Source organism: Crassostrea angulata, chromosome 1, assembly GCF_025612915.1.
Source record: "Crassostrea angulata isolate pt1a10 chromosome 1, ASM2561291v2, whole genome shotgun sequence".
NCBI classification, from domain to species: domain Eukaryota; kingdom Metazoa; phylum Mollusca; class Bivalvia; order Ostreida; family Ostreidae; genus Magallana; species Magallana angulata.
Window position 1 is genome coordinate 43,248,259 of NC_069111.1, and position 27,443 is coordinate 43,275,701.

Sequence of the window (27,443 nt, forward strand, 5' to 3'; positions counted from 1 at the left end):
AAAGCAATAATCAATTTAGTATATGCATTGAAAAGCTTGAATGGTTACCCTAGGGGGTCACAATTTCTACAAACTTGAATCTATATTATCTGAGAATGCTTTAATATGCATTTCAGATCATACATTGCATTGTTGTGAGAAGATTTTAGAAGATTTGCATGAGTTTTATCTTTCTAAGCCATTTAGGTTCTTCTTCAGAGGAATTTTAAATGATGCCATTAATTTGTCACTATTGCGTAATTATCTCCCCCTGGAGGAGGCATGGTCCTTCATTAAAACAAACTTGAATCCCCTTTACCCAAGGATCAATTTTGTGTCAATTTTTTTTTAAGTGGCCTGGAAGCTCTGCATACGCAGATGAAATTGTGAATATCTTTCTGAGGTCGCAGACACGCATGGTATAGCCTTATCCTCTGCCTCAAGGATCATTTATATTGTGTGCTCTGTACTTTGTCTCTGTCTCGACAATATCAGATTCCCAACATCCCAGCAAGAGCTAAAGAAAGTGAAGGACGAGTTCTTCAATATACAGGGATTTCCAAATGTCGTTGAAGCCATAGATGGCACACTTGTCCCCATCCAAGGCATGGCAGGTGATGAGGAACCTACTTTCATTTGCCGGAAAGGATTCCATGCCATTAACATACAGGCTGTGGCAGTAGCTAAGCTCAGGTACATGTTTACAACTTTTCACAAGCTTACCGATTTATTGTTCCCAACGAAGAAAGAAGTTGATATATATGATATACTGTTTTATATTATTTAGTTTTACCAACATTGTGGTAAGATGGCCAGGATCCACCCATGACTCTTTCATTCTGGCTAATTCCTTCTTGCCACAAATCATGAGAGGAGTGAATGGATGGTTCCTGGGTGATTCTGGCTATCCACTGAAGAAATGGTTGCTGACACCATTTGCCCAGCCATCCAACCAGCAGGAGCAGCGGTACAACTCCTCCCATTGCTCGGCGAGGAATACTGTTGAGAGAGCTTTTGGCGTTCTCAAAAGCAGATTTAGGTATCTTTCATAACTATAATACAAATCTTGTGCACAAAGCTCCAAGTATAAAATCTAACCGTAACGGATAATATCTGTAACACCACATTTGTCAGATAATTTGTTTAATAAAATGGATTAGGGCAGCATCATGAGAGAAACTGAAGAACCATACACTTTACTACATCTACAAAAGCATTATTTTTTCATACAGATGCCTTCACAAAACAGGTGGTAGCCTGCAATTCAGGACAGAGAAGTGCATCAAAATCATTGAATGCTGCTTTAGGCTTCACAACAAGGCCATTAGTGAGAGGGTGCCCCTGCAAGCAGGGAAGAATGCTGTGCCAGTGTACCACAACCATGATCTATACAATGGAAATGATAATGATGGATTTGCCTTGAGACAAAGAATTGTGCAACGCTTTTAAATATCATTTGTCAAAATGAGACTATCAGATGGCAAGATAAATAATGTACATCTCTGCATTTACATTGTGATTTTAAAGTACATGTATTTGAAAAGAACTTAAAAATCTTTTATCAATTTCTATTTGTGATCTGAATACAAAAAAATGACAAATGTAAAGAGCAGTGAAAACTTTTGATATTGTTAAGTTTGTCAACAATAACATTTTTAAAAACAATTTTGGTTTGTCAACAATAACAATTTTAGAAACAATTTAGGTTTTTCAACAATGTCATTTTTTGAAACAATATTTCAACAATAACATTTTTAAAACAATAAGTATATAAGTGCTCTTGCTGCCAGATATTAACAATATCACAAAAATGTCTGTAATTAGAATATCTATGAACAAGTGAGCTAATAAGAATACCTTCATGGAAGAAGTTTTTATAAAATAAATTGTCTGATGAATGTCTAACTAGATTTGGTCAAAACCAGAAGTACATTGTAGAGGAAGAAAACAAAATGAAAGCATGTCAACCCACCGGAAGCATATTGGTGGATCTGAGCAATTTTCTCAGCTTGTTATAGTTGATTTTATAAATAAAATTAACTTTTTTGATGCAATAAAGATAAATTTATAGAACAAATCATCAATTGCATTGGAAATTACCCTTTCTAGATTAAGAAAGTAATACAGAACGTAAATAGTCACATGTCATACTTACTCACATTGAATTTAGCTAGGTTCGATTATTATTTTAGTCCAGTTAATATAATAATCTTGTCTGACAAAATAAATATTTTATAAAGCGGGGTCCACTGTATCCCTATGTTATTGCATCAAATACTTTAAACTCACTTAAAATTTGTAAGGATTAAACTACATGTATTAACTAAATTTTATAACAGGTGAAAGTGAATATGGCGAGGGAGACTGAGTTGACGCATGAAATTTCGTAGCTATGACTTCCAGAGCGGTTGTCGTTCTCCTCTGTATCTCTATAAGCTCGCTCTGTTGTTGAACAATTTTCTCCAGCAATGAAATCTTCTTCTTTCTGTAGTCCTCCGCAGTCTTGTTTTTATCTCTTTCCCCATCAAGAAATTCTCTTTTAAGGTTGTATGATTCATCACCTGAAATATGTAAATAGCATTCCTTTAATGGGTTTCTTCTTTTAAAGAATCCCTCATAAACAAAGTATTTTGGGTATAAAGGAATAACCTTGACTGGCAGTCTGTATGCCTGTCTTTCTGACCATGCAAATAGAGCCAAGCTTTGATATTATACACCAAATACAAAAGATCATTAGACACTCATACTTGACACAAAAATTGCTTATGATCTCAGGGTTTGTCAATACATTATACATGTATATTTATTAGAGAATAATCCTATATAGAGAAACACTCAACATCATTTTTATCAAGCTCCTCAGAAAATTATTGACAGTCATTAAATTTTAATAAATGTCCGTCAAAGAGAGTTTTCCCCATATCTTTATTGATTTGGATTTTGGTTAGAAAATTGAATTATTATAAGGTAATGATACCATCGTGACAATATGGTCTCTTCCGTTTATTCTGCTTTCTTGAAGATGGGCATATTTGTCCAGGTTCACATCCGGCATTGAATTGGCAAAGACCACTGTAAAAAAGATAAAAAAAAAGTAATTCCTTACAGTAAGATCCTCACTAAGAATAAGAATCAATAGAATTTACTAATTTAACATTAACGATTGAGTAATTGTTTAACAAGTTCACTTTAACATGAGTGTTTCATCAGTAAAAGTTAACTTAACATTCCTGTTGTCTGCTGAGAGAAAGAGAATACCTGTCTCAAACTGTTCTTCCTGCTGGACATCCTCACCACAAGCACTTTCTGAAATAGGAATAATATATATGAGAACTGCATGTTTAATATCAACTATCAAATATGTCTTCATTATCAATATTTTTTAAAGCCATTCATCCAAAAGATAAATTGTGGCAAGTTTTGTTGAATTTAGCCAAGTTGTTAAAAATGTGCATTAGTTTACCTGGAATAGAGGGTTTCATTTGCGTGGTGGAGGCAGGGAATGCTTCAAACACATATGATGTTTCTACAAAAAGTTTGTTAAAATATTATGTAAAGAAAATAACTGTTACTATGAAACCTGGTTCACAGGTGCATGAAAGTCAGGTCAATATATCGGGTCTCACTGGTTAGCACACTGGCATTCCAGGTATGTCAGAGACCCTGAGGCCCTTTTAAAAAAAACAAAACAAAAGAAACAAAAAAACGACAAAGACCAAAAATTTTATTCTGCTTAGAACTTTTTTATTAACTATATTAACTAGAAAATCATTTTAATCTTTTAAAAAGGTAATATGTAGAGTAATATTTATTTACACTAGCAATTTTAAACAAAACCAGTAATTTTGCATGGTTTTACAATCAACTTAAGATTTTGGTCTTACTCATAAGCTTTTGATTTAAAGGCTTTTATAAAACAGGCGCTTGAGTCTTGGTTAAAATATGAAATTTTCACCACCTGTGACACTACATAGGCAACAAAGAATTTTTTTTCTACATTTCCTCCATCAAACGAAAATTGTGGATATGGCAAAACTTTGTAATTAATTCATGCATTACCCTTCTCCATAATCAGACTTTGTGATGGAGCTGAGGTGTTCACCCCTCCTGGCACCCCTTCCAGCGAGGACTTTGATATTGTTCCAACAATCTAGATTTAAGTAAAATTGTAAACATGTCCATTAAGTTCAATATACCATGAAAAAAAAAACTTGGTTTCTTAGTTACATTTTGTACATAATAGACAAAAAAAAAGATTACAAATAAAACAATTATTATGGGAAATTACTTCATCATAATGTAAAATAACGTTTTATAAATTTACTTCAAAATGGGAAGTTGTTTGTATTTTAATGAAGTCAATGTTAAAGGAAAGAAAAATGTTAACTCACAACTGAACTGATATATATTCACTGCAAAAAGTTTTCTAATTTATAACATGCCTTCTATTCCCATGATTTTAACTCCTCAACAAGAAGACTAGGGCCTCCTCCAGTGGCATGGAACCCTCTTCTCCTCTCAGCTTCACGTTTTTTAATTTGGGAGCTCAAATCCTGCCATTTCTTCTTTACGTCGCACACCTCCCTCTCAAAATTGGAACAGTTTACTGCATTTACCCTGAAAGCATTCAAATAATTCAATTTCTTTTATAAAGTTTTGATTCACTATGATACAAGGGGCTATTTATCTCCCTCTCTCTTTCTCATCTTATCTATCTACTATGATATATTTGAAGATGGAGTTCATTTTATATAAATTAAAAAAAATTTAATCATCTTACTATAGAGAACCAGGTGTTGCTTATTAACTTGAATATGTATATATATTGCACAACTAATGTGGAGTTAAAATTATGATAATTTTTTTTTTGCTTTTAAAGCATGGATGAAAAAAAAATCACTAATCAAAAATAATTATCATTATTGTTTTATCACAATGTCTTAAAATTGTATTAAAATCTTACTTATGTTACATAGTGATCAATTTTACAGTTGTAGACATGTACGTAAGCTGTACATTTAGCCTACCAAATTTTGCTCTCCAAATGATACGAAAGCATCATGCAATGGGGGAAATTTTTAAATTCGCTTCGGTGGTAGCGCTGAATATATAAAGTTGAAATATTTTTTTTTTGTACATCACAAAACAACTTGATTCAACCCAGTTTTATTAAGTCTATATAATCTATCGTGTACTCACTGTGACGTTATTTCGACCCAGGAACGATTTTTTGCTTCATTGGTGATCGATGGTGTAAATTTTCCTTTTATCAGTCTAATGTTATCGGTGACACCTTGTACCAACACCTCTATCTCTTCGTTTGACCAGTTAGGTATTCTCTTTGCTATTTTATCCATTTTTAGGTGGTCAGACGACAAAACGATATAAACACGGAAATACGTACCGCGCATGTGCATATGAAACGAAAGTAAGTTGTCAAGAAAGCTTTTTGTCGTAAGTGAAATCGTAAGTGTGCACGTAGACTAAAATTGCAAGAATTGTCGTACGAATATTTTTTTACTTACGAGTGCGTTTGTGAAAAGCACTTAAGAATTGACTTACGAGTTTCTTAAGTCTAAAACTTACGAAAAATCTTATGAATTTTTGTGAAAACGGCTACAGGATTTTATATTTGATTACAAGTACCTATAGATTCTATGAAATAGACTATAAACACGTGGCACGATTTTCACTGCGAAACTAAGAGGGTCAAATGAAACCACGTGGTCTAAATTTAAATGACAATAACATTCGCAGGGGTGGAAAGGAAAACGGAAGGATTAAAAAAATGTAAATAGAATAAGGGGAAAAAGAGCAAAACTTACAGACAAAGAAAAGCATACAGAAAGATTGAAAAACATTCATCGAATGAGAGAGGAAAGAGCGAAACGAACAGATGAAGAAAAACTAAGCGAATGTGCAAAAATTCGTCAACGAACAAGAAATAAAAGAGCACAAGAAACAGATTGGAATTTACAAAATAAGCGCATAAGAAATGCCCATAGCATGAAACAAAAAAGAAATATGCAAACAGCTGTTGAAAAAACTGTTATAAAAGCTAAACAAAGGAAACGGATGTCAGTGTTCCGTGAACTACAAAATAAGGTCTTAACCTTTAGAGAGCTTTGTTTAAATGGTCCTAACCATGTGTGTGCCTCTTGTAAGCGACTTATGTATGCACATATGGTAACAAAAATCGCAGATAAAATATATCAAAATGCAAACAAAGACCTTTTTCATAAGTGTCTTCAAACACAACCTCATCCTGACTCGCCAGTTGTTGTTTGTAAAACCTGCAAAGGATATCTACAAAGAAACAAAATGCCCACACAATGTCAGGCGAAAACCCTTCTGCTAGACAGTATCCCAGAAGAGCTAAAAAAGTTGTGTGACCTAGAGTGCCAACTTATTTCAAAACGAATACCCTTCATGAAGATAGTTAACCTTCCACGAGCTGCACAGAAGGGCATTAAAGGAGCTGTTGTCAATGTTCCTACAGATCTTTCAAAAGTTTGTGCATTGTTGCCTCGAACAATGTCAGATTCTGGAATTGTATTAAAGACAACTACACTATACTGAGCATGTGAATTATCAAACAGTGCGTCCAGAGTCTCTTTACAAAGCAATAGAATACCTAAGAGAAAACAATAAACACTATTCAGATGTCAACTTAAATGAAGAATGGCAATCTATAAATACCCAAGAAGATTCTGAATTGTGGAAAACAATAAATGTAAGCAGTGTGAGTGAAAACCCAGCAGTACACTTTGATACATGTCTTCAAAATGCTAATGGACCATCATTAGAGTTTAGCATAGCCCCTGGAGAAGGCAGGCAACCAATTAGCTTTTTTAAGGATGAAAATGCAGAAGTAATGTCTTTCCAATGAGAATTTCCAAAGGGGAGATTAAGTTACAACACCAGCACGAAGTTATATATAAAGAAATATTTCAATTCCAGACACCTCAGTAATGATCAAAGATTCGCCAAGAATACGTCATACATATTTTATGCACAGTATATCACAGAAGCATCGCAAATACTGCAGAGCATAAACATTGCACTTAAAAAGAAAAAACCAGTGTAACTTTATGGCAGGTGTGCAACTGCAAAAGATGTAATTGATAATGACTCTGTCAACAAACTTATTAGTTATAATGATGGCTTTAGAGTTTTAAGAAACATAAGAGGATCTCCAGCTACATGGCAGAAAATGCAGTATGACTCTAAAATAATTCAAGTCATTGCTCAACAATATGGAGAATCTCTAACATCAGATCAAGTCGAGGAAATGGACTTTGAAACAAAAAGTATTTGGCTTAAGAGAAATCCAGTCACTGCTGTGCGTCATATTGACTTTATGTTCCAAAAGTTTTTCCCTATTAAATAGTTATCGATACCGGTTTATCGGAAATTTAAGTGGCATGAAGAATAGTCGCATCATGGTGAGTACATAAACTATTAATGTAATGTATAATTTTCATATAAAAACTTCCACGTCATCAAAATATGGATGCGTTTAAACATAATCATGAGATGAATACCCAAGGGGTACTGTATAAAATTCGCCATTACTGAAGAAAACCCTCATAAATAACTCAAAATAAAATGACATGCATGTACCTATACAACCACCTCCGACGTGACTCGATAGCCTTGGAAGCAGGAAATGAAGTTTGAAATCTAAACGCCGGATACGGATGAGGTAGAAATGTCATCATTAAGGCAGATATCTACGGAAAGCCATAAAGAGCGTAATTATTCCGTAGTGGGCGTGTGTGGTTTTTTGTGGCATATATTCTAATTTGTTACTTTATAGGAAAGTAAAGCATATAAGTTTGAAAAAGATAAAATTAACGAGGGAAGAAACATAAAAGACAGCCAAAGAGAGAGAAACCAAGAAGTGGAGTGGCTGGTACAGAGTTTATTGGGGATTCTGAAAAGAGGAAACAAACTCTGTACCAACGTAAGAAAACGCTATTTAATAAGGTAAGAAAAATATGAATAAATTTTTTTTATGTTAAAATATATACGAACATTAAAAATACACACCTTCCTCATCATTATCATCGGCATCCCTACTCTCTATGTGCTCTACCACTTGTCTTATGTCTTTGTAAAACATTAATAATATTGCCTTTTTCTCATTTTTGATGTTTTTGTAGAATTGCTGTTGTTCAGTTCCTGAAAATACCCCTGCGAGATGAAATTCATACTTTCAGGAACTATTATGACATGTTCATGAAGTTTCATGACATGTTCATGAATGGCTCATGACTGGTTCATAAAGATGGTTCATGAATTTTATTCATGAATATATTCATAGAGTGTAATTCATGAACAAATGATGAATACATATGAATAATAGTTAAATTTGTACTTTTTTGAAAATTTATAGGACGAATCAACTGGAATGAACATTCATGAACGTTCATGAACACTTAATTGACACCATTTGAAATTCAGAAAAAAGCAGTTTCTAAGAACATACATGAGTTTTCGAAAGTACACACCAATATAAATCTTTTTTCTTGAAAATTTAACAGAACCTGTACAGATTTATAATACATTTTAAGATTTCTCCTGCTTGATGTTTTTTTGGTTTAATACAATTTATTGTTGTTTAAATCTGTTAATTCAAAATAAATTGAACTTAAACATACTGGTATGTTATGTTGCTAATATGTTTTCCATGCTGTAGGAGCCAACACAGGTATATTATTGGAGCAGTTATAGCAATGACTTCCCCAATGAAACATCACACAAATTCTTTACTTATTTCCATATAAAAAAAGCAATTCCTACAGAAATTCAAATCACAATCCTTTATTTAATGTACTTCAACAAACTTGCCAGAATGAACTTTTACATGAACATTTGTAGTGCATTTTGTTAATTCATCAACCATGAAAAATACAGTTCAGCAACAGTAAATTTATATAACTTTTTGAATTATGGTTAAATTTAGTCACTGAAAATTTATACATTTGTAATTCATTAAACATCCCATTGAAATCTGTAAAATAGTACATTGGCAGGTAAAAAAAATGTTGAATTACAGTGTCAGTACATATCTGCCTAATGATGTTGTAAGTTTTTCATTTAAATTCAGTGATCTGAACTCGAACTCTATTGTTAAATGTAATTGTCATTTTACTTTACAAACTGTGGAAAACCAACTATCTCTATAAATCAAGAAATATTGGCAAAACCATGAATCGGACAGGGCATAATATCCCAATGAAAATTGACTGTCTTTTCCTAAAATCTACCTAACTGAAAAAGTGTGTTGTATTGTGTTATAAAACATGAAAGATTCTAAGGATGCTGATAATTGTAACTATGCTTAGTGAGACATCCTTATATATGTGATATAAAATAAACAATCACAAAACAATACTTTTATGATTTAAAAAGTAATATGCCAAAGAAAACTTTATAGAATCTTTTTGTTTTGCTAACCTGTGTTGAGTCACATTTGTTATTAATAATTCATTTTTCCAAAAAAAATACCAAAACATTAAATTGTCGACAAAAAACTCCCAACTGAAAGGACACAGAACCCTGTACAAAAAAGGGTCAATGAAACAGCTGATAACAGTAAAATATGTGTACACATAAAAAAAAATCTTCCCTCTTGAAATAAACATTTATAATAATAAAAAATGGGATCCAGAACTTTTATTTGAAAATGGCATGTCCATGAGAATTTGGCATCCTAACAATGAACTTATCTGTGATAGTGTCATCTTTGACATCAACATACCATAAATTTTCTTCCTTCAAGTTCTTCAACTAGAATCAATTCACAAATTTGGTCAATATTCACACTTGCAAAATGTTTCCCAACATTCAAAATACCATACTCTTTCAGTTGCATTGGTAGAACAAGAGCATATACAAGTTCAGTTTTTAAATGTAAAACAAAATAAAGCACAACAACAAGTTTTCTGCTTTTCGTCATAAAGACACTACATGTTCTCCTCTTCATACGAGAATAACTTTGAGAATAAAACTTTTTGCCATGGAGAAGAATTCTTTCTACTTTTTTTTATCTCCGAGGTATCCTCAGCACAAAACGATCTCATAATGAAAGATTCATATGCATCATTGGGAATTTTACGCAAGGCCCCTGCAACTTCACAATTCAACATACATTTGGTACATTTCCATAATTTTTCTTTTAAAGTCAATTGAAGATTGTTTCTCAAAACAGTTTGTGCCTCCTTCAGCCTCATTACCTGATGCGTTATATTCCCAGTTCCATGCACTGATTTTGTAATCATAGAATTGCAGTCTTCAAATGGGAAACAGCTCCATGGCCACAATGGACCAAGAAGTTGAACATAGTCTACATAATGGAACCCAATGTTATGCACGTTAAGTCCACAGTTTCCTTGTGGGTACAAATTACAAAAATCTTGAAAAAACTTGCTAAGAATTCCTTCTGCTCTTCTAAGGTTTTCATTCGTTATATGATCACTTAACAGCATATAAATTCCTTCGGAAAGCAAAGCAAAATGATGCAAATAAATCTCTGGCAAAATTCCACATAGACATGGAAGGGCATAGTAAAGAAGCCATGCTTGCAATTCTGTAGCTTTGAAATGAGTGTAATTTTGTTCCAGATCTCGAGGTAATCTTTCATACATTGTGGAGGCTGTATGCTATTCATTCGTTTTGAAATACTCTTCAAATGGTTCCCAACAAAGTAGTTACTTTTGCTTTCCGTTGCCGAGAACCATTTGTTCATGAGGCATTTAACAACACCAAGTAATGTTCCATGCATGTAGTCAGGGGGGCTTCCACTTACAATTGTGAAATCCTTCAGCTTCAGTAGAGCAGACTCTCCTCTGAAACCTTTTATTCGACTGTTTGGTGTGCTGTTCAACATGCAAAGAGATACATTGTCTTGATTTCGTTCTGGGTATTTGTCATTATTTTCTCGGAATGGAAAATTTCTGCAGTGTCCCTTTCCTTGTTTTAGTACTTTACCTGGATCTTCACAGGCTATGCAGGATTCACTTCCATTATATTGGGTCATATTTAGGACAGCAGCTTTAGCAGGTAAATCGTAGGTACCACAAATAACTTTCACTTTGACACTGGTTTCTTTATTATCTAATTCTACAACAATCCCTGCATCATACAAGTTGTTAAAAACAGAGCACAGCGATCCCAAATATTGTTGCATTGGTGGTTTCCCTTTTCCTTGCCATATGCTTGCAAGTATAATATTTTCCCTTGCAAAACCCAAAGAAGGTGATAGTTCATTTATAGCAAAGAAAAGAGGCCAAAGTTGTACTTTAGAAGACGAATAAAGACTCAATCCATCAGTATTCATTAAAACAGTAATATTGCAGTTGTGATAGAGGAATCCTCCTTCAGATAATAACTCTCTGTATATCTTTCCATCTGTTATATCAGTGATAAGGTGAGGGGTGTCTACATGTCTTTCCAATATTTGGCTTTTGTTTCGTTTAATATCATCCCATATTCCTGCAAATGAAACATTATGAAAGCTTAATAAATACCTGCAAGTTATACCACATCTTATCTCTTTGAATTTGGTAAACACATGCTTTATAAATTTAGTAAAAATATACTTTGACATAAATTCAAAATAAGCTAGTTTTAACATCTTCATTTTATTGGATAATTAAGGAATTAATTCAATATTTACTTAGTATTTGTTATATACGATATAAAATGGTTTGGGGCAGTTTACGCATTATTAACCGCGAAGCGGTTTATAAAAAAGCGTAAACTGTTTCAAACCATTTTATATCGTATAAAACTAATAAATATTGAATTCATTGCTTATCATTTTATTTGTTTACTCGTCATTGTCGATAAAAACGGTCATTTGACCTTTTAAATGACGTGAAATTGTACAAAATTCAAACGTAACGTCAGGCGTATTGATACGTTTCTGACGTTAGTCTTTCTATGACGTAGGCAACATTCTTTATACGATATAAAATAATTTTTTAGCCAATCAGAAAGCGCGTTACAACCAGAATTAAATTTTAATGCTCATAAAAAGCATCACATAGAGGGTTATCCACTTGTTCAACATGCTTAGATCAACTAGATGTGTCAACACCACAAATGCCCCCACAGGTGACCAAAATTTTAAATGCCAAATGTTTGAATTCAGAATAAGTTAAAAATCCCTAAAAATAAGAAAAATACTCATTCTCTTTTAAGTTCACCAGATATAACTCTTTGGACTGGAACCAAGTTCAAACTTGACCTGTGTTTTCTATCAATTAGCATTATTGGAAATATAAACTTTACATATACATCACTTCAAAAGTTAGAGAGCGGAAACTACGAATTTCCTATTTTTTCCTAAGTTCAAGAGGTATAACTTTCTCATATATCATCCAAACGAAACTGAATTTGAACCTGATCTGTATTTTCTTGTAAATAACCTACATCAGAACTATCAGCTTTATATATGCATCCCTTCAGGGAGCAAAAACTAAGGATTTTCTAATTTTTTCAAAGTTCAAGAGTTGTGCCGCACAACTCTGTCGAAAATCATCGGACTGGAACTAAATTCGCATTCAACCTGTGTATTCATACGATACATCCTTAATAATATTAAATTTGAGTTGAATGTGTGCAATGGTCGTGATAATGATGGTAAAGTGAATGATGATGGAATGACAAAAGGAAGGAGTGATGGAACAGGGTAATTCACTTTATGCCCCAGCCATTTCATAGTTGGGGTATGAAAAGGGATAAAAAGGGATCCTATACTCTTACTCTCTCTCCTCAAACAAACCAATTAATCAAAATTATATTTACCTGGAGATTGCAACAAGTTGCACAAGTTCTTCAACTGTCTTTCAACATTTGCATAGACAAAGCTCGCACATGCTTGTTTTGCTCTGTTAATTGTATAGCCTGCCTTGTATCGTGGACCCCCACATTCCCTGCATGTGTCAACATCTGGATTGTTAGGGACAACTCTATAGCACTTTTCGCAGTAATGTACTTCTGATGCAAAGTCTGCATCGAGAAATCCCCAAAGTTTTTCATAATTTAAGTTTCCTAAAGACTTGCACTGCGGGAACGCCTTTTGCATTGTACAAAGAACATCCTTTGAAGAAGAAGCAGAGAAATTATTTCTTAAAAAACATGACAATAAACACATTTCAACATTCAGGTCCTCATTATCGCTGAGCTGATCATTGTCCTCTTCGCTGCTAGAAGATAGTGAATTGGAGAAATCACTGTCGGAGAAATCACTGTCGGAGAAATCACTATCTAACTCAGAGCTGTTGGGCGTTTCTGCTGATATGTCTGCGTCACTCTGATCACAAGATGTATTTGCACCCTGGAGATTTTGGTGTGGTAATTTTGGATTATCACAATGTAAAAGTTCTCTTGTCTGTATGTATGAAATGTAACATCAGTTCAAAAGTTTAATTATAATAGTAACAACCTAAGGATGAATCGCGTCACGTGGTTGCCTTATAAATTTCTTTACACGGAAAGCATCAAAGTTTATACGGCAACATGGCGAACGTAACGTTATCTGACCTGATTTTTACATAAACGTTCAACCATACTTTTAATTTTTAAGCTCCAAAATATTTAGAGTGACCGCCCTTTGCCCGTGAAGTAAAATTATGATCCTACAACAGCATCCATGTTTGCACAAACCACTGACGAGGAAGGTAAATAATTATAAAATTAAGCTATGAATTTGATTCTTATATGTTATCTTTTGTTTGTTTACATATCAAACTGCGAGTCCTCGACAAAACAAAACACTTATTAGGCTCCGCCTCACCTTCTATATGGACTTTACCAACCCCCCAAATTTCTGTAAACAGTCAGTAACAAACCTAATAAGTAATAGTAGTAAAATGTCCAAGGAATATTTTCGAATCAAATATTTGCACAGAATATCAGAATTATCAGTCCAATTTAACTAGCGCTTTTTTTTGCGCCGTAAATTGCAGTTTTTAATTATTATTACAATGTAGTGGGGGGGGGGGGCAATTCCAAACAAACAATAGTTTTATTTTGGTCTTGTTTCAGGACATTTATATCAAAACATTTAAAAGAGCTAATTCTGTTCTAATAATGAAATTACCTTCGAATTCTTCTTTGACCTCATTATCATCATCTTGAGTCTCTTCTTTAGTCGGTATAATTTTTTTCTTTTTGTAATGCAGTGTACTCCGGGGGACTTCAATTTCAGGGTTGTAAAGATACTGTTTTCTTCTTTTTTTCAATGGACCTGTAAAATAATTTAAAAAATTGAATGTTGAATATTTATTATATATAGCACATACATCAATTTTACACAGGGGGCTACTGTGCTTTCACATTAAGCCAAGTTATCTAAAAAGAAAAGGAATTCATTTTGCCACATTATATTAACTATAGTCTTGGGAAAAGAACGAAATCTAGAATGACTTCATTCTGAAGTCCAATTTAATTGCAGCATAATTCCATAAATGTAATCTATAGCAGACATATCAAATGTTACGTCAATGATAATTCATTTCGTTGATTCTATAAATTTTACTCATGATTGAACTTTTTAAAAGCTCAAACCCAAGTTAACAACATCCATAAAAAGTCGTACTTTTTCCATGCTTCGTATGTACATGATACAACGTGGATCGCATGGTTGTGAAGTATCTGTGACATGATCCACATTCGTATTGTTTTCGTCCATTTTCCCATACTTATTCGTAGTCAAAGTTGGCTTCTTGCTCCTCTGTTGAATTTGACGGTCCGTTTTTCGCGGCCGTCATATTGCCATTCAAACATACAAAACGAGGCTCTGACGCTCGGGGACGCGCACTGATTCATGATGTTAAAAAATCGTGAAGATAAAAAGGTTTTTTTTAACTTTCATATCAGTAAAATAAAAGGATACTTTTATCTGTAAAAAAGGGGTTTAGATTTTTCTTCGTTACTCCTTTTCTATATCAATTTCTTGAAAATTCGGAACTATTTTTTAACGCGGACGTACATTTTCTATGGACAAGACAAACAAGGCGCGAACTTGAACCGCGCGAGTCCTTGAAGATGTCGAGCAAGATTTATGCATTGATTGAGTGGGAGGATCAATACCTAGCCATCATCTGTGTCGACACTATATGCCAGCCCAGAAAGGAGATTACGGAATACAAAGCGGGGGAGTACATAAAGGCCAAATTTAAAGGCTCCATATAGGGCAATCATCGCTGAGATAAGTCGTAAGTACAGTCTGTCCAAAATGGCCGCCGGCAACATCGTTATTTTCTATTAGCCCCCTTTCCAAATAATAATAATAATAATAATAATTTTATATATATATATATATATATATATATATATATATATATATATATATATATATATATATATATATATATATATATATATACACCTGTTTCCTGTCACCCGACATACACTATTTTTTTTTTGTGATCATGATGGCGATCGGTAACTTTGCCAGAATTTCCTCAGACAGAGATGTTAAGTTTTTAAGTCTTTGGAGTTCACAATCGTGTAAATTAACCTTTTTCGCAATGATAAGGTTTATTAAGATAAGAATGATAGTAAACGAAGCTACATCAATTAAATTGACCCTGTAATGAGGTAAATAACTTACACTATCTTATCTTTAAAGGTAAACTAATACGGGTGATGCAACAGCCTACTGTTCATTGGAAATTCCCATAACGATGTTTATAATTCTATTAAATCCTAATATAACAGTGAGTTAATAACCTGTTCTAAGTTTGTCATTCTGCAATAAATCATAAAATTGTCATAAATCTGTTTTCTGCATTATCTTGTGAATTAAACAGATCCTCTACATATCATATTTACTTGCCTCTCGTCCCTATTTTTTCTTGCATGTATTTTTTTTGTTTTAGATCAAGGGACAGGTCAAACAATTAAGGTTATATAATTTAATATTAACTGAAAAAGCAAAGGGAAACTTTGTTTGTCTTATTGATTTATTGTAAATTTTCAGATGATAAAAAACATCTTGAGGACAAAAATAAACCTGGGGAGCTTAATTTTACATTTAAGGATGCATCAGTTGGTATGAATATTGAATATTAATTTCTTTTAAAGTCAAGTCTCTTATTAAGTTAAACTGTTGAATAGATGTACTTTGTCTCTGAATAATTGCATAAAAACATAAATAATATTTATGTCTTAGTAGCACCCTGTTCGAGCAAACCCCTTTCACGGCAATCTTTGCAATTCACTCCGCAGAGGACTGTTTTATCAGATTCAAAGTCTGCGAGACAGTTGTCCCCAGCCACACCAGTGAATTCTACAGGTAATTCAAGCAGGTTCATTTATCTAGTAACCATCTGCATCATCTCTCTGCACTGACTTTCTTTCATGATTCCAAACACGATAATGAAAATATATCACATAATAGCGTCCTGTTCGAGCAAATCAGATCTTCCAAGACCGACTTCGCAGTAAACTTCCAAAAAGACAACTGTTTCATCAGATTTGGATTCAGTTTTACAGTTGTCCACAGCCACACTAGTGTATTCTACAGGTAATTCAAGCAGGTTCATATATCTAGTAACTATCTGCTTCATCTCTCTGCACCGAGTTTCTTTTATGATTCCAAACACGATAATGAAAATATATCATATAAAAGCATCCTGTTCGAGCAAATCAGATCTTCCAAGACCGACTTCGCAGTCAACTTCCACAAAGACAACTGTTTCATCAGATTTGGATTCAGTTTTACAGTTGTCCCCAGCCACACCAGTGAATTCTACAGGTAATTCAAGCAGGTTCATATATCTAGTAACCTTCATATATGTGTATGTGTACATGCACACACAACAATGCACAAAATAAGAAAACGGGTTGAAGTTGATATTAAAACAATGATAGTTTTATTATTATTTTATGATTATGATACAAAGGCATATTGTTTAGCAATGGTGTAAATTTCAGATATGCTGCATCATTTCTTTGCTGTGGATTTAAACTCATAAATTGAATTTTGTGGAAAGTAAGGGGGGCATTATGAATACTTAAGCACTTGTAATGTAATGCTTTATGGTAATTTATAACGAAACATGTACTTAAGGACGACAGACCCAATTCCATTTGAGCAGATATATCGCTCAGCTAAAGGAGTGATTGTTACGAACATTGAAATCTCAATACTACGTCACAATCACTGATAGTGAATGAAAAATCGCTTATGACGCAATATATAGCTGTTCAACGTCATTAATACACATTTAATGTAGTGCAAGTAGTGGCTGACCTTGCTATAATTTACCATGCTAAAATCATGCTTTCAATATTGTTCAACATGCACAGATATCTTTAAGGGATGTCAAGTGCTGCGGTGAGTTTTATATTAGTTAAAGTTAATTATAACCATCTACATAGGTTAGTTTAAAGAATTTGAGCCAGTGAACAAATCATTTACATTTTTTTCTGCTTCAATACTCATATATAAAATAAAGTAAATCCTCCCTGAATTTTTAAAAAGTATTTTATCATAGACAAATGTTAAGCATTCTCTGATAGTTGTTTTGTTTCATAAATCAACCTCTAAAAAATGTATATATGATCTTTTTTTTAGAGTTTGCACAGTACTTAATTCTCATGAAAAATTAGAGAAAAATAACGACAAACTGCATCATCATATAATTTAGAGTCACATTTCAATTTGGATAAAAAATCTATTGCAGGAATTTTTAAAATTATTTTTTCTTTCTTAAAAAGGCTTTTTACCTTTTTATGTTCAGTTGAAAAAGAGATGTAACACAAACATTTTTTGAAATGGTCCTAACTTGATATATAATTTGATTTTTACGTATTTTTGGATTGATTTTTATGTATTTTTAGTAACTTTAACTCGTATAAAATTTTCGTGAAAATCACTATTGTAGAAGTGAATTGAGTCTGTAGTCCTTAAGTGTTTTGACCCAAGACTGCATGTAGATATAAATTATACAGAAGCATCATGTCCAAGCAGACCCCTTGCCAGACCCTCAAATGTACGACAAACTCCCAAGAAGAAAACAGTTTCATCAGATTCGGACTCGTCGACACAGTTGCCACCAACCACACCACTTAATTCTACAGGTAAATCAAGCAGATTCATGTATCGTAATCTTGGAGCCCACTCTTTTCACTTTTTCTAAGTTTAATTCGTAAAAAGATATTTTATTGTTTATAATATATATATACAAAGGGAAAACAGGGTTCGATATAAAATCATTAATATTACCTGGGGTGTATGTAATTTTATGATTATGATAAATGGCATATTGATTAGCAATGTTGTAAATTTCGGATAATTTGTTGCATCATTTCTTTGCTGTGGGTGGGGTTATGACCCTTAGAATATAGCACATGTAACATAGTGATTTACTGTTGTTTATATATAGATTATTACATGGCAATTTTTATATCGCATCCTATATTAGCCCGGGTAGCTGTATATCAGCGACCGAGGGCTAATACAGGATGTGAATTATCAAAAATTGGCATGTTAAATGATTTTTTATCATATTATTATACTTATAGAAAATATCAAAGAAACAATAAATAACATCATGTGATGAATGATTATTGTTTACTGGGATGATATCGCTCTGTATCTATATATTTCATCTCTGATAAACTTCCCTGGAATTTTTGCGCTAGCTGTTTGTATACCAAGTTGCGATGACGTACTATTTGACGTCATACTTTGAGATCAGAGCTGAACGACGCATACTATATAATGATACACACAAGCTTATGTGCTTTGACCCAAGACTTCATGTAGATATAAAAAAAATTCTTAAACAGCATCCTGTTCGCACGGACCCATTGTTCCCAGGCACACGAATACACGACAAACTCCAAAAAAGAAAACCTTTTCTTCAGATTCAGATTCAGTGACGGGACAGTTGCAGCTAGCTTCACCATTGGATTCCACAGGTAAATCAAGCAGGTTCATTTTTTGGAACTGTTTGCATTGTCTCTCTGCACCAACTTCCTTTCATGATTTCTTTGAGGGAAAAAATCTCACTTACGTTAAATTTGCTTTAAAGTTTTTCTTCAGAGAGTGACATAGAACGTACTGGTAATGAATTTCTGTCCAGAAAGTCTTCAAGCAAATCAAAGTTAGTATGGTTCATATTTACCTATATTAGTATTAAAGCCCTGATAAATTCTCAAGAATCCTTGTATTAACTTAAATAACCTGGTTGAGTTTTTCATCATTGGGCCTCTTGTTCAGTTTTAGTTTGGTACTTGACATCCATCTGTATTCTGTAGCATTTTTACATTAAAAGTTGTTGTATTGTAACACTTTTCAACTGCTAAATAAAGAGTATACTTTATATTTTTTTTTTATAATGTGAATTTTTTAGGCAACCTTCATACATGAGATTGCATTTTTAAAATGGTGATAAGGATTTTTTGTGATCAAAATGTTATTAAAGAAATTTAAATTGACATCTTTTTTGTTGTAGGGATAGGGAAAAATTTGTCCGGTTATCAAAAGAAGTTGACGAATTAAAATCGGAGGTGAAGAAATTGAGGAGGAGAGTCCGTTCACTTGAAAAGAAAAAAGAAACCGGTGATCCATCAAAGAATTCCACTGATGATGAAGTCTTGGACATTCCACACGCAGGGCCAATTAATTTATCAGAGTTGACCAGCTCCTGCAAAATATTCACAAAAGCGCCTGATGCTGTCGCATTCTTACTTAATTCTCTTTTTTCTAAAAATGAGATTAAAAATTCTTCCATTTCTGGCAAAAGAACTATTAAATGCAGGCAGGAGGGACCCCGCCCTCCTCTTGACCAGGCTAGATTCAGGGTTCTGGAGAGAATTATTTTTGAAACCTTTCCAGATTTCACAAGGAAAGACATACGTGAAAAAATTCAGAACTTGCAAAAAGTTGAGAGAAAGCGTTAACTATGTGGTTCAATTGAAAAGAAAGGAATAAAAGTGGATACCAATTTAGTGCATTTATTTGTGTATGGGTAAGAATGTTCATGAATGGTTTATGAGGTTTATTTTAATATTCATAAAGGTGTATTTAATCATGAATATTCATAAATGGTTCATGAAGGTCATTCAATCGTGAATGTTCATTAATACTTCAAGAATAATCTTCATGAATAGTTCATGAAGATCCGATGAACTTGTTATTGGACATTCTTTAAATGATGAATATTCATGAACATCAATGTTCTTGAATTATGCATGAATATATATGTTCATGAATATTCATCAACTTTTTTTAATGAACAAATATTCAGGATTCTAAAATGTCCAATAATAAGTTCATGGGATCTTCATGAATAATTCATGAACATTTCATGAATGTAATTCATGAATTGTTCATGGGAAAATCATGAATTGTTCATGGGAAAATCATGAATTATTCATGATAATCTCGCAGGGGTAATAATACATGGAAATTTGTTGATGAATAATACAATTTATAACCTCATACACCTATGCTTAAATTGTCACCCCCCCCCCTTTTATTTTATGTTTTAAATCCAAACTTATTACCAAAATCAAAATCCATTTTCTCCAATCTCTGCAATTCCTCTTCAATGATTTTGCTGATTTCTGATTTGGTTTTCTTTTCAATAGATTAAAAATTTTACGGTCGTCCGGGATTATATAAACTGGGTCTAATTTCATAGGTTAAATGGAATGTGTTTTGAACATTCTTCAATGAACATATCGACTTTGTAGAAATGAAAGGTCGTAACTAGAATTTTCATAGTTTTCAGTATAAAGGAAAAACTGTTTCTTTCATATTTTTTCAAATAGATACCATTTTAAGATATAATAGTAAAATCTATAAGCTATTGAATTTAAAATACAGCATACTTTTTTGGAAATTATATGCAAGAATTGAAAATAAATGAAAAATAAATCAGATACGACTTTTTAATGCTTGATTATAGAGATATAAATAGTTGTAACTGACACTTACGACTTTATGGTTGGTTGATTATTATAAAATTATGGTCTTATGTATCACATACAACCTTTCAGTTTTCTCTTTAATTATTCATTTTTTTCTATTTTATCTATTTACAACACATTACGGTTTAAATTTACTACATTTTAACGACATACAGCTACAATGTCTCTGTAGATGATTACACTATTTAGTATCTTATCAATGTTTTTAAAAAACATTTCAAAATATTTTTTTCACTAAAAGATAGAGAGATTATAAATTCTTTATTAACAAAATATTAAACTATGAAACACACCAACTGTAAATAATATAATACGATTCTAACATTAAAAATATTAATCAGAAACAGAAACTCTCTATTTGAAATTATTCAATTTTTTCTCATTATTTTAAACTGTTCAAACAATTCTCTACCAACCAAACAATAGCATTCTGATTTTTTTTTTCGCAAACACCGTCAATCATCCACTTCTGACTCATCTGAAGTATTAGGTTCACTTCTTTGCTGTCATATGGTAGACTCTAGTAAAACCTGTGATACTTTGATCAGAAATGGGAAGCCGTTCTCTGTAGAGTGGTTTTTGGTTTTAAACGATAACCTTCCAGAGACTTCATTTTCCGCCTACCTTGGTGAATGTTTAGGCTTCTGTAGTCATCCTTAAAATCATACTTGAAGAAGATGATATTCGGACATTCTTTTTTGTATTGAAATGAATGAATTCTGTTCCAATGGACAAGATCCCCATTTGTGTCTTTTTTTCTATTTGATACCACAGAAAATACATACTCTTTGAAATCTAAAATCATTGAGTGCTCAATTTCATGCACGGCATATTTTGGAGAAGTCTGCTTAGCATTTTTAATTCCTAATATCCAATCATCTGGACTATACATCTCCAACCTTTTGGTAGAGTTTTCAATCGCTGCATGCACTGAGTCCCCTTCCATTTGAGAATGCCCTCTCTCAAAATAGTTATGCGTTATAACTTTGATCGGAAAGTTGGTCACGCATAGCAAGCACATGATGCAGAATTGCAAATTTCTTTGCTGCCCTGTGCAGCTGTCGGAGTAGTATATGATTTCATCTTTGTCTCCAATTTCTATGTTGTGCATGTAAAGACAAGTTGAAATTTCACAACTTCCCCGTTTAGCCTCAGTTTCATTCCACACATAGCATTGTACGTTCCTCGATGCTAGATCAAATGTTGTGAAGTTGTAGGTGGATAGCTTTCTGCTATAGTATGCATCACTCACAAACATTTTAGGGGTAATTAGTACTTTCTGTAGTTCAAAATTTACCGCTACGATATTTTTATCTTTGAGTGCTCTCTCTTTATCTTCCTTCTTTTGATTTCTTGCGTTCTGTTTCCTCTCCAAATGCTTAAGATGTTCGTTTTTCCTATCGTCTTTTTCTTCTTGTGTAATTTTTTCAAAGGCGTCGCAAAATGTGCAATATCTTTTTTTGGACGATGAAATCCTATGTTGTATTCAGTGCAGAAGATGTGGTCATATAGCCAATATTTTACTGGCTTTTTTTCTTCGAACAGACATTTTTCCTTATATAGCTCATACATCTTTCTAATTGACAGGTGCTTTTCCAGATATTTTCTGCTTGTAGTTTTCCTACAATAGTGAGTTTGGACTGTGGGGAAGGATTCAATATGCTTTCTAATGACATTTCTGTTTTCCTCAGAGATTCTTTGACTTCCAGGTTTTTTGCCTCTTTTGTCCACGCATCGCACTGTGTCACTTCTGTTTAACGTGTATGACACCGTTTTTCCCCCGATATTGAGCGTGTCTAAGAAGAATGCTTTGCATACTCTTTCTCTTCCATCATTATTTTCAATAAATATGGATATGTGTATTTCCTTCTTGATTCTCTCTCTGTTGTGCGTTTAGCCTTTGTTTCCTTTTTTTACATATTGCCTGATAAAATCTCTTTGTCCACCATATCCTAAGCCCCAATACTGCCTAAATATTTTCAGCTGATCATCTTCGTTAACTTTTTTAGAGCACTGGAATCGGCACCTGCAATCTTTTCTGTTAAGACTTCGTTTTCTAACTTTCTCACCCTTGCAGGAAGTATATACGTCCCCTGCGTTTCTCTTCCTCTTTCTTACATTCTGTTTCCACGATTCCGGGTTTTTGAGTGGACGCCGAGATCTAGTTACTGTTGTTTCCTCACTCCCTGATTCGGATGCATTGTCAGTTTCATTGTCGTTAATAGATTCTGTGTCATCGAAGCTGTCTTCTGACAACTTATCATGTGCTTGATCAATTTCCGAATGCTCAGTTTCAAATTCTGTGTTTTCTGTTTCATTTGTTTGGGTTTCGATTATAACATGTACAGCTTCTGTATCTAATAGGGCTGTTTCTTCAAACAGTGGCATCAATAAATTCAAATTCTCAAGTTCTAATGAATCATTTTCACTGTTAAGAACAAAAGTTTCGTCAAGATCAAAGCAACCATCACACTCCATCCAATTATTTTTTTCACCCTCATCAGTAACTGTAATTGCTGATGGGTTTTGATCATATTCATCCTCACACCTTTCTCCTACTGTATTGAAATAATCTGAATGATCAACATAAAAGGTGTTTTTTGATTGTTGTTGACCATCTTCCGTCAGATTTGATTCGTTTTCTGCAGTTTGTATTATGACATTCGTATTACTGCATTCAGTATTCTCTTGCCTCTCATTGTCATGTGATTTTTTGATTGATTTTGCAAGGATATTCAGTGGAATGTCGTCATCATTCTTTTTATTTGATCGTAATTTTTCTTTCAATTGTTTGAGTGAAATGTCCTCATCATCAGATTCAACTTATTTCAGTGGTGCCATTTTGCACCATGAGTTTTGATTAGATGTTCCCTTATTTCTTTGTTCAAACCTTTTTCCCTGTGTTTCAAAATATCTGTCCGCTTGATGTCATTTAACAGGTGGCAGATCCAAAGATTGTATATATAAGGTTCTACGTCTCTTTCATGAATAGCTGTGTATGACCTCTGATAGTTTTCTTTTAGTAATAGTAACTCTTTCTCGACAGTGGTTAAAATGTTCTTCTTTGAGGAACAAAATTCACAAGCTTTATCTGAAATGCATGTATTTATAATATGAAAGGTCGTAAGTAATTTCTACACAATGTGGGGGTTGTCTTTATATCAAATTAAAGATAATTATATCGTTTTTATCGTTAACTGTTTTATCTGCGTACATTTTTTTTCATTTTAAATGCACTCTCCCAACTTTCACTGACATATTGATTATGTATTAATTAAACAACATGATCCCTTACTTTACAGACTTCACATTCATGAGTATTAAATAAATATTTATATAAGGAACTTTACAAAAGATTGTATAAACTATTAGAGTGAGGTATACACTATTTTTTTGTAAACATATATACTTTTCTTTTCAATTTTCACTCACCATTTATCACATTCATCATTTTCTCCTAAGCTGCAGCATCTCTGTTGACTTTTTGTTTGCATCAGTTATCAGTTATGAAAAGTCGTAAGTGTCACATACGATGTTTTTAAAAATTATTTAAATGGTTGTAAAAGTTGTATGTGACACTTACAACCTTTCATATCTTGGCGCTTTAGATACGACCAAATAATTTTCTTTTGTTACCATAGAAACATTTAAGATTTTTTCAGGTCACATAAAAATAATTGTTTATTTTTATAATTTAACAAAAAGCTTAAAAGGTCGTATCTAACACTTACGACCTTTCATTTCTACAACGTCGATATGAAGGTTATTTTTGCATATTGCAGAAAAGTTGACAAGTTCATGATCCAAATCTTTATTTAAAATATTATGTGGTGTTGACATAGTCATGTGTGAACTTAGATACTCGGTATCTCTGAGTTCTACTCTCCACTGCTCTATTTTTTTCGTCAGCTTGTTTTAAGTTGTCCCCTATTGGTTCCCCAAACAACTCCAAATACTTCCACATCTCCTTAATGTCATCCGCTGATGCTGCTGATAAGGTCTTAAATGCCTTTTCCTTCAAAAAGTCGTTCAAACATTTTGCTGAGGAGTACCTGTAATGTGAAATACCCAAGAAATATACCATAAAGTATAAATTCAGTTCTAAATAATTATTCAAACTAAATATCATGTTTAATAATTGCATCTTTGATATTTTACATGTATATTAAACATACATTGACTGGTTTGAAGGAGTCCATCATCTACTGCTTGTATTCAATACTTTGGCTTGCAAGGTCCCTGAGCTGTGAGATACTAGATAAGCTTTTGACCTTTTTCTCAAAGTCCTCTGACTGTTCTTTACGCATCAAGCCAACACTTTGTAGGGCTAAATTTAGAATTGACATTATCCTCTCTGGAGGATTTTTCCAAGAGTTCATGGGTGGTGTTCGCACAGCAACAAGCATATCATATTTCCCGTGGAGAAACAGACAAATGAGGCTAAGTTGCACAGACAAGTAGGCAAGTCTATGGTCTGGTCCCCCATCTGTGTAAATCAGAAGTATAGGTTTCTGGTTTTACTCACACTCAAGAACTTTACTTGCTTCAGTTATATGTCGAATGGGTGATGATGGCTCCAACACCAAGTCTTTTACACCTACATAGACTTGACCTCGGTAAAATGAACCATATATGGACTCTGGAATGTCAAGAAGCATTGTCACACTTGGAACTATACTAAACTTTGTAAGACGGCGAAAACCTTCTCTTGGCCAAATATAACTCTTTTACCACGGTCTACTGCTGCAACAGGGTGATCTTGTTCCCCTACTTTACAATGATGTTTGTCATCCATGCACTTAAAAGTTGTATACTCTCGAAATTTCACAGAAAGTTCTTTTAAATATCTAAAAGCAGCTGATGCATAATGCATGTCAATGTGTTCTTTTCTTAACTGCCGACTCTGTACTTGAAATTTTACGTTTAGTTTTCCTGTGAACTGTAATGAAGAATATGAAGTAGCATTTTTGGGGGCAAACTGAAATCGTAGCCACTGTTCACTTTGAATATGTGTATTTGGTGAGCATGTTAAAGCAACTTGCCTGCGCAAATGTGGAATTGATATTGCTGTGCTAGATGCGTAAATTTGTCATGTCTGCGATCATCCACTGCTGTTTCAACAACAGACTCAATGTTCTCTTTGGTTTCCTCAAAGAAAATGTCATACTTTGAAGGCTGTCCTTTGTTGGGTTCACACAAATCCTGGATAATATCTGGATCTTGCTGATCAAATGCATGCCTAACACGTTCATCAACCTCTTTCTCTGTTAGATTTCTGGCGGCACTGTTGTCACCTGCCAAGGACCTGTACACATTCCTTGCATGCATTGGCTTCAACGAGGACATCAGTTGTGTTCTGTCAATAAAAGCACGACGCTTATCTCTCGTGTGGTAAGTGGGTAAACTTTTCTGAATCTGCTGAATTACTTCTTGAGTTTTAGATATCCTGTCCTCTTCAGTCTGATTTCTTGGTATTTTCCACAGAAAGTTGTGCGTTCCAAGGTTGTTACCAGCTGCAACTTGATAACGTATTCACTTGTGGGAAATGGCATGGTCAATGTGGTCAATATAGTATCTTCTGTTGCGAGTGTCAGCAGGTGTATGTTCATCAACACATACTGGTTCAGACTCTTTTTTATAGTGTCCAAGTGGCTTGTTAATGATCTATAGCGGGATGCATATGTGGGTTTTACAACATATTTAGGTTGAATCAACTTCAATGACTGCATATCGTCCAATGTGCGCACAGGAAATGTAAGACTGTGGTTCGTTTTCACCTTTTCTAAACATTTTTTCAAATAGTCTGAATATTTATACATAATCTCTACAAAGTCTTTGACAGCACTTTTAGTATGGCTCCACATTGGTCCATTTATCCAAGCTTGTTCAAGAACTATGTCTTATCCAAGTTTGATTAAGAACTATGTCCAGCTGTTGAGCATTTGCAAGCAAGCTTGCTCTGTCCATTTCTGGCTTTCTATGTTTTGATTTAGATGAGTCGTTAAAACCGACTAAGTGTTCAAACAAAAGAGGATGAAACAACCCTCTGCTATGAAAACGATCAATGAATGGATCAACGTATCACAGGCTATTTGTCACTGCATTAAAAAAGTTCTTACCAGACTCAAGAGCTTTCTGCTGTAAATCCAAGTCCAGCTTTCTCCAATATCTGCAAAATTTTGTTGTAAACTATGCGTTTGTTATTTTCTTCATTCTGTGGTGATGGAAGTGTAAGACGTTTAGATCCATTCATCAAAACTTGAGATGCGTCCGTTTTGAATTTCTCTTTATCCGGGACTTTAGAAGACATCATGCCACTTTCATCTTCGTTTGGATGTAAAGAAAATCGTATGTAACGACCGAATAGAGACACTTCTTCAGCCAAACGCAATACAGGCATAACGCGATCAAATGAATCGTTTTTGAGCGCCCAACTTCTGTAGTACATGTTGAATTTGATAGCTTTTCCGGGAAGGTGAAAAACGATAAGTTTAATTTTCCAC

General features: G+C 33.6%; 1 protein-coding gene, 1 long non-coding RNA gene and 1 pseudogene across 5 annotated transcripts; 2 read left to right on the forward strand and 1 right to left on the reverse strand.

Moving 5' to 3' along the window:
• Positions 1-376: 376 nt before the first annotated feature.
• Positions 377-1,428, forward strand: LOC128192518 (putative nuclease HARBI1; the record flags this gene model as incomplete). The annotated part of the gene is made up of 3 exons (XM_052865263.1): positions 377-672; positions 767-1,018; positions 1,212-1,428. Coding segments are annotated over 3 exons (765 nt in total), but the record flags the coding sequence as incomplete, so codon positions are not given.
• An 870-nt stretch (positions 1,429-2,298) lies between these two features.
• Positions 2,299-7,633, reverse strand: LOC128166384 (uncharacterized; annotated as a pseudogene).
• Positions 7,634-15,543: 7,910 nt separating this feature from the next.
• On the forward strand, positions 15,544-18,928 carry LOC128166311 (uncharacterized). 4 transcript variants are annotated; one of them, XR_008241145.1, is made up of 6 exons: positions 15,544-16,048; positions 16,169-16,291; positions 16,397-16,522; positions 16,628-16,753; positions 17,953-18,081; positions 18,793-18,928. It is a non-coding gene; the product is annotated as an uncharacterized LOC128166311 (long non-coding RNA). The 4 variants fall into 4 exon arrangements; XR_008241146.1 differs by having other exon boundaries at positions 15,544-15,713; positions 15,977-16,048; positions 16,397-16,753; XR_008241147.1 differs by having other exon boundaries at positions 15,544-15,713; positions 15,977-16,048; positions 16,172-16,291; positions 16,397-16,753.
• The last annotated feature ends 8,515 nt before the right edge of the window (positions 18,929-27,443 follow it).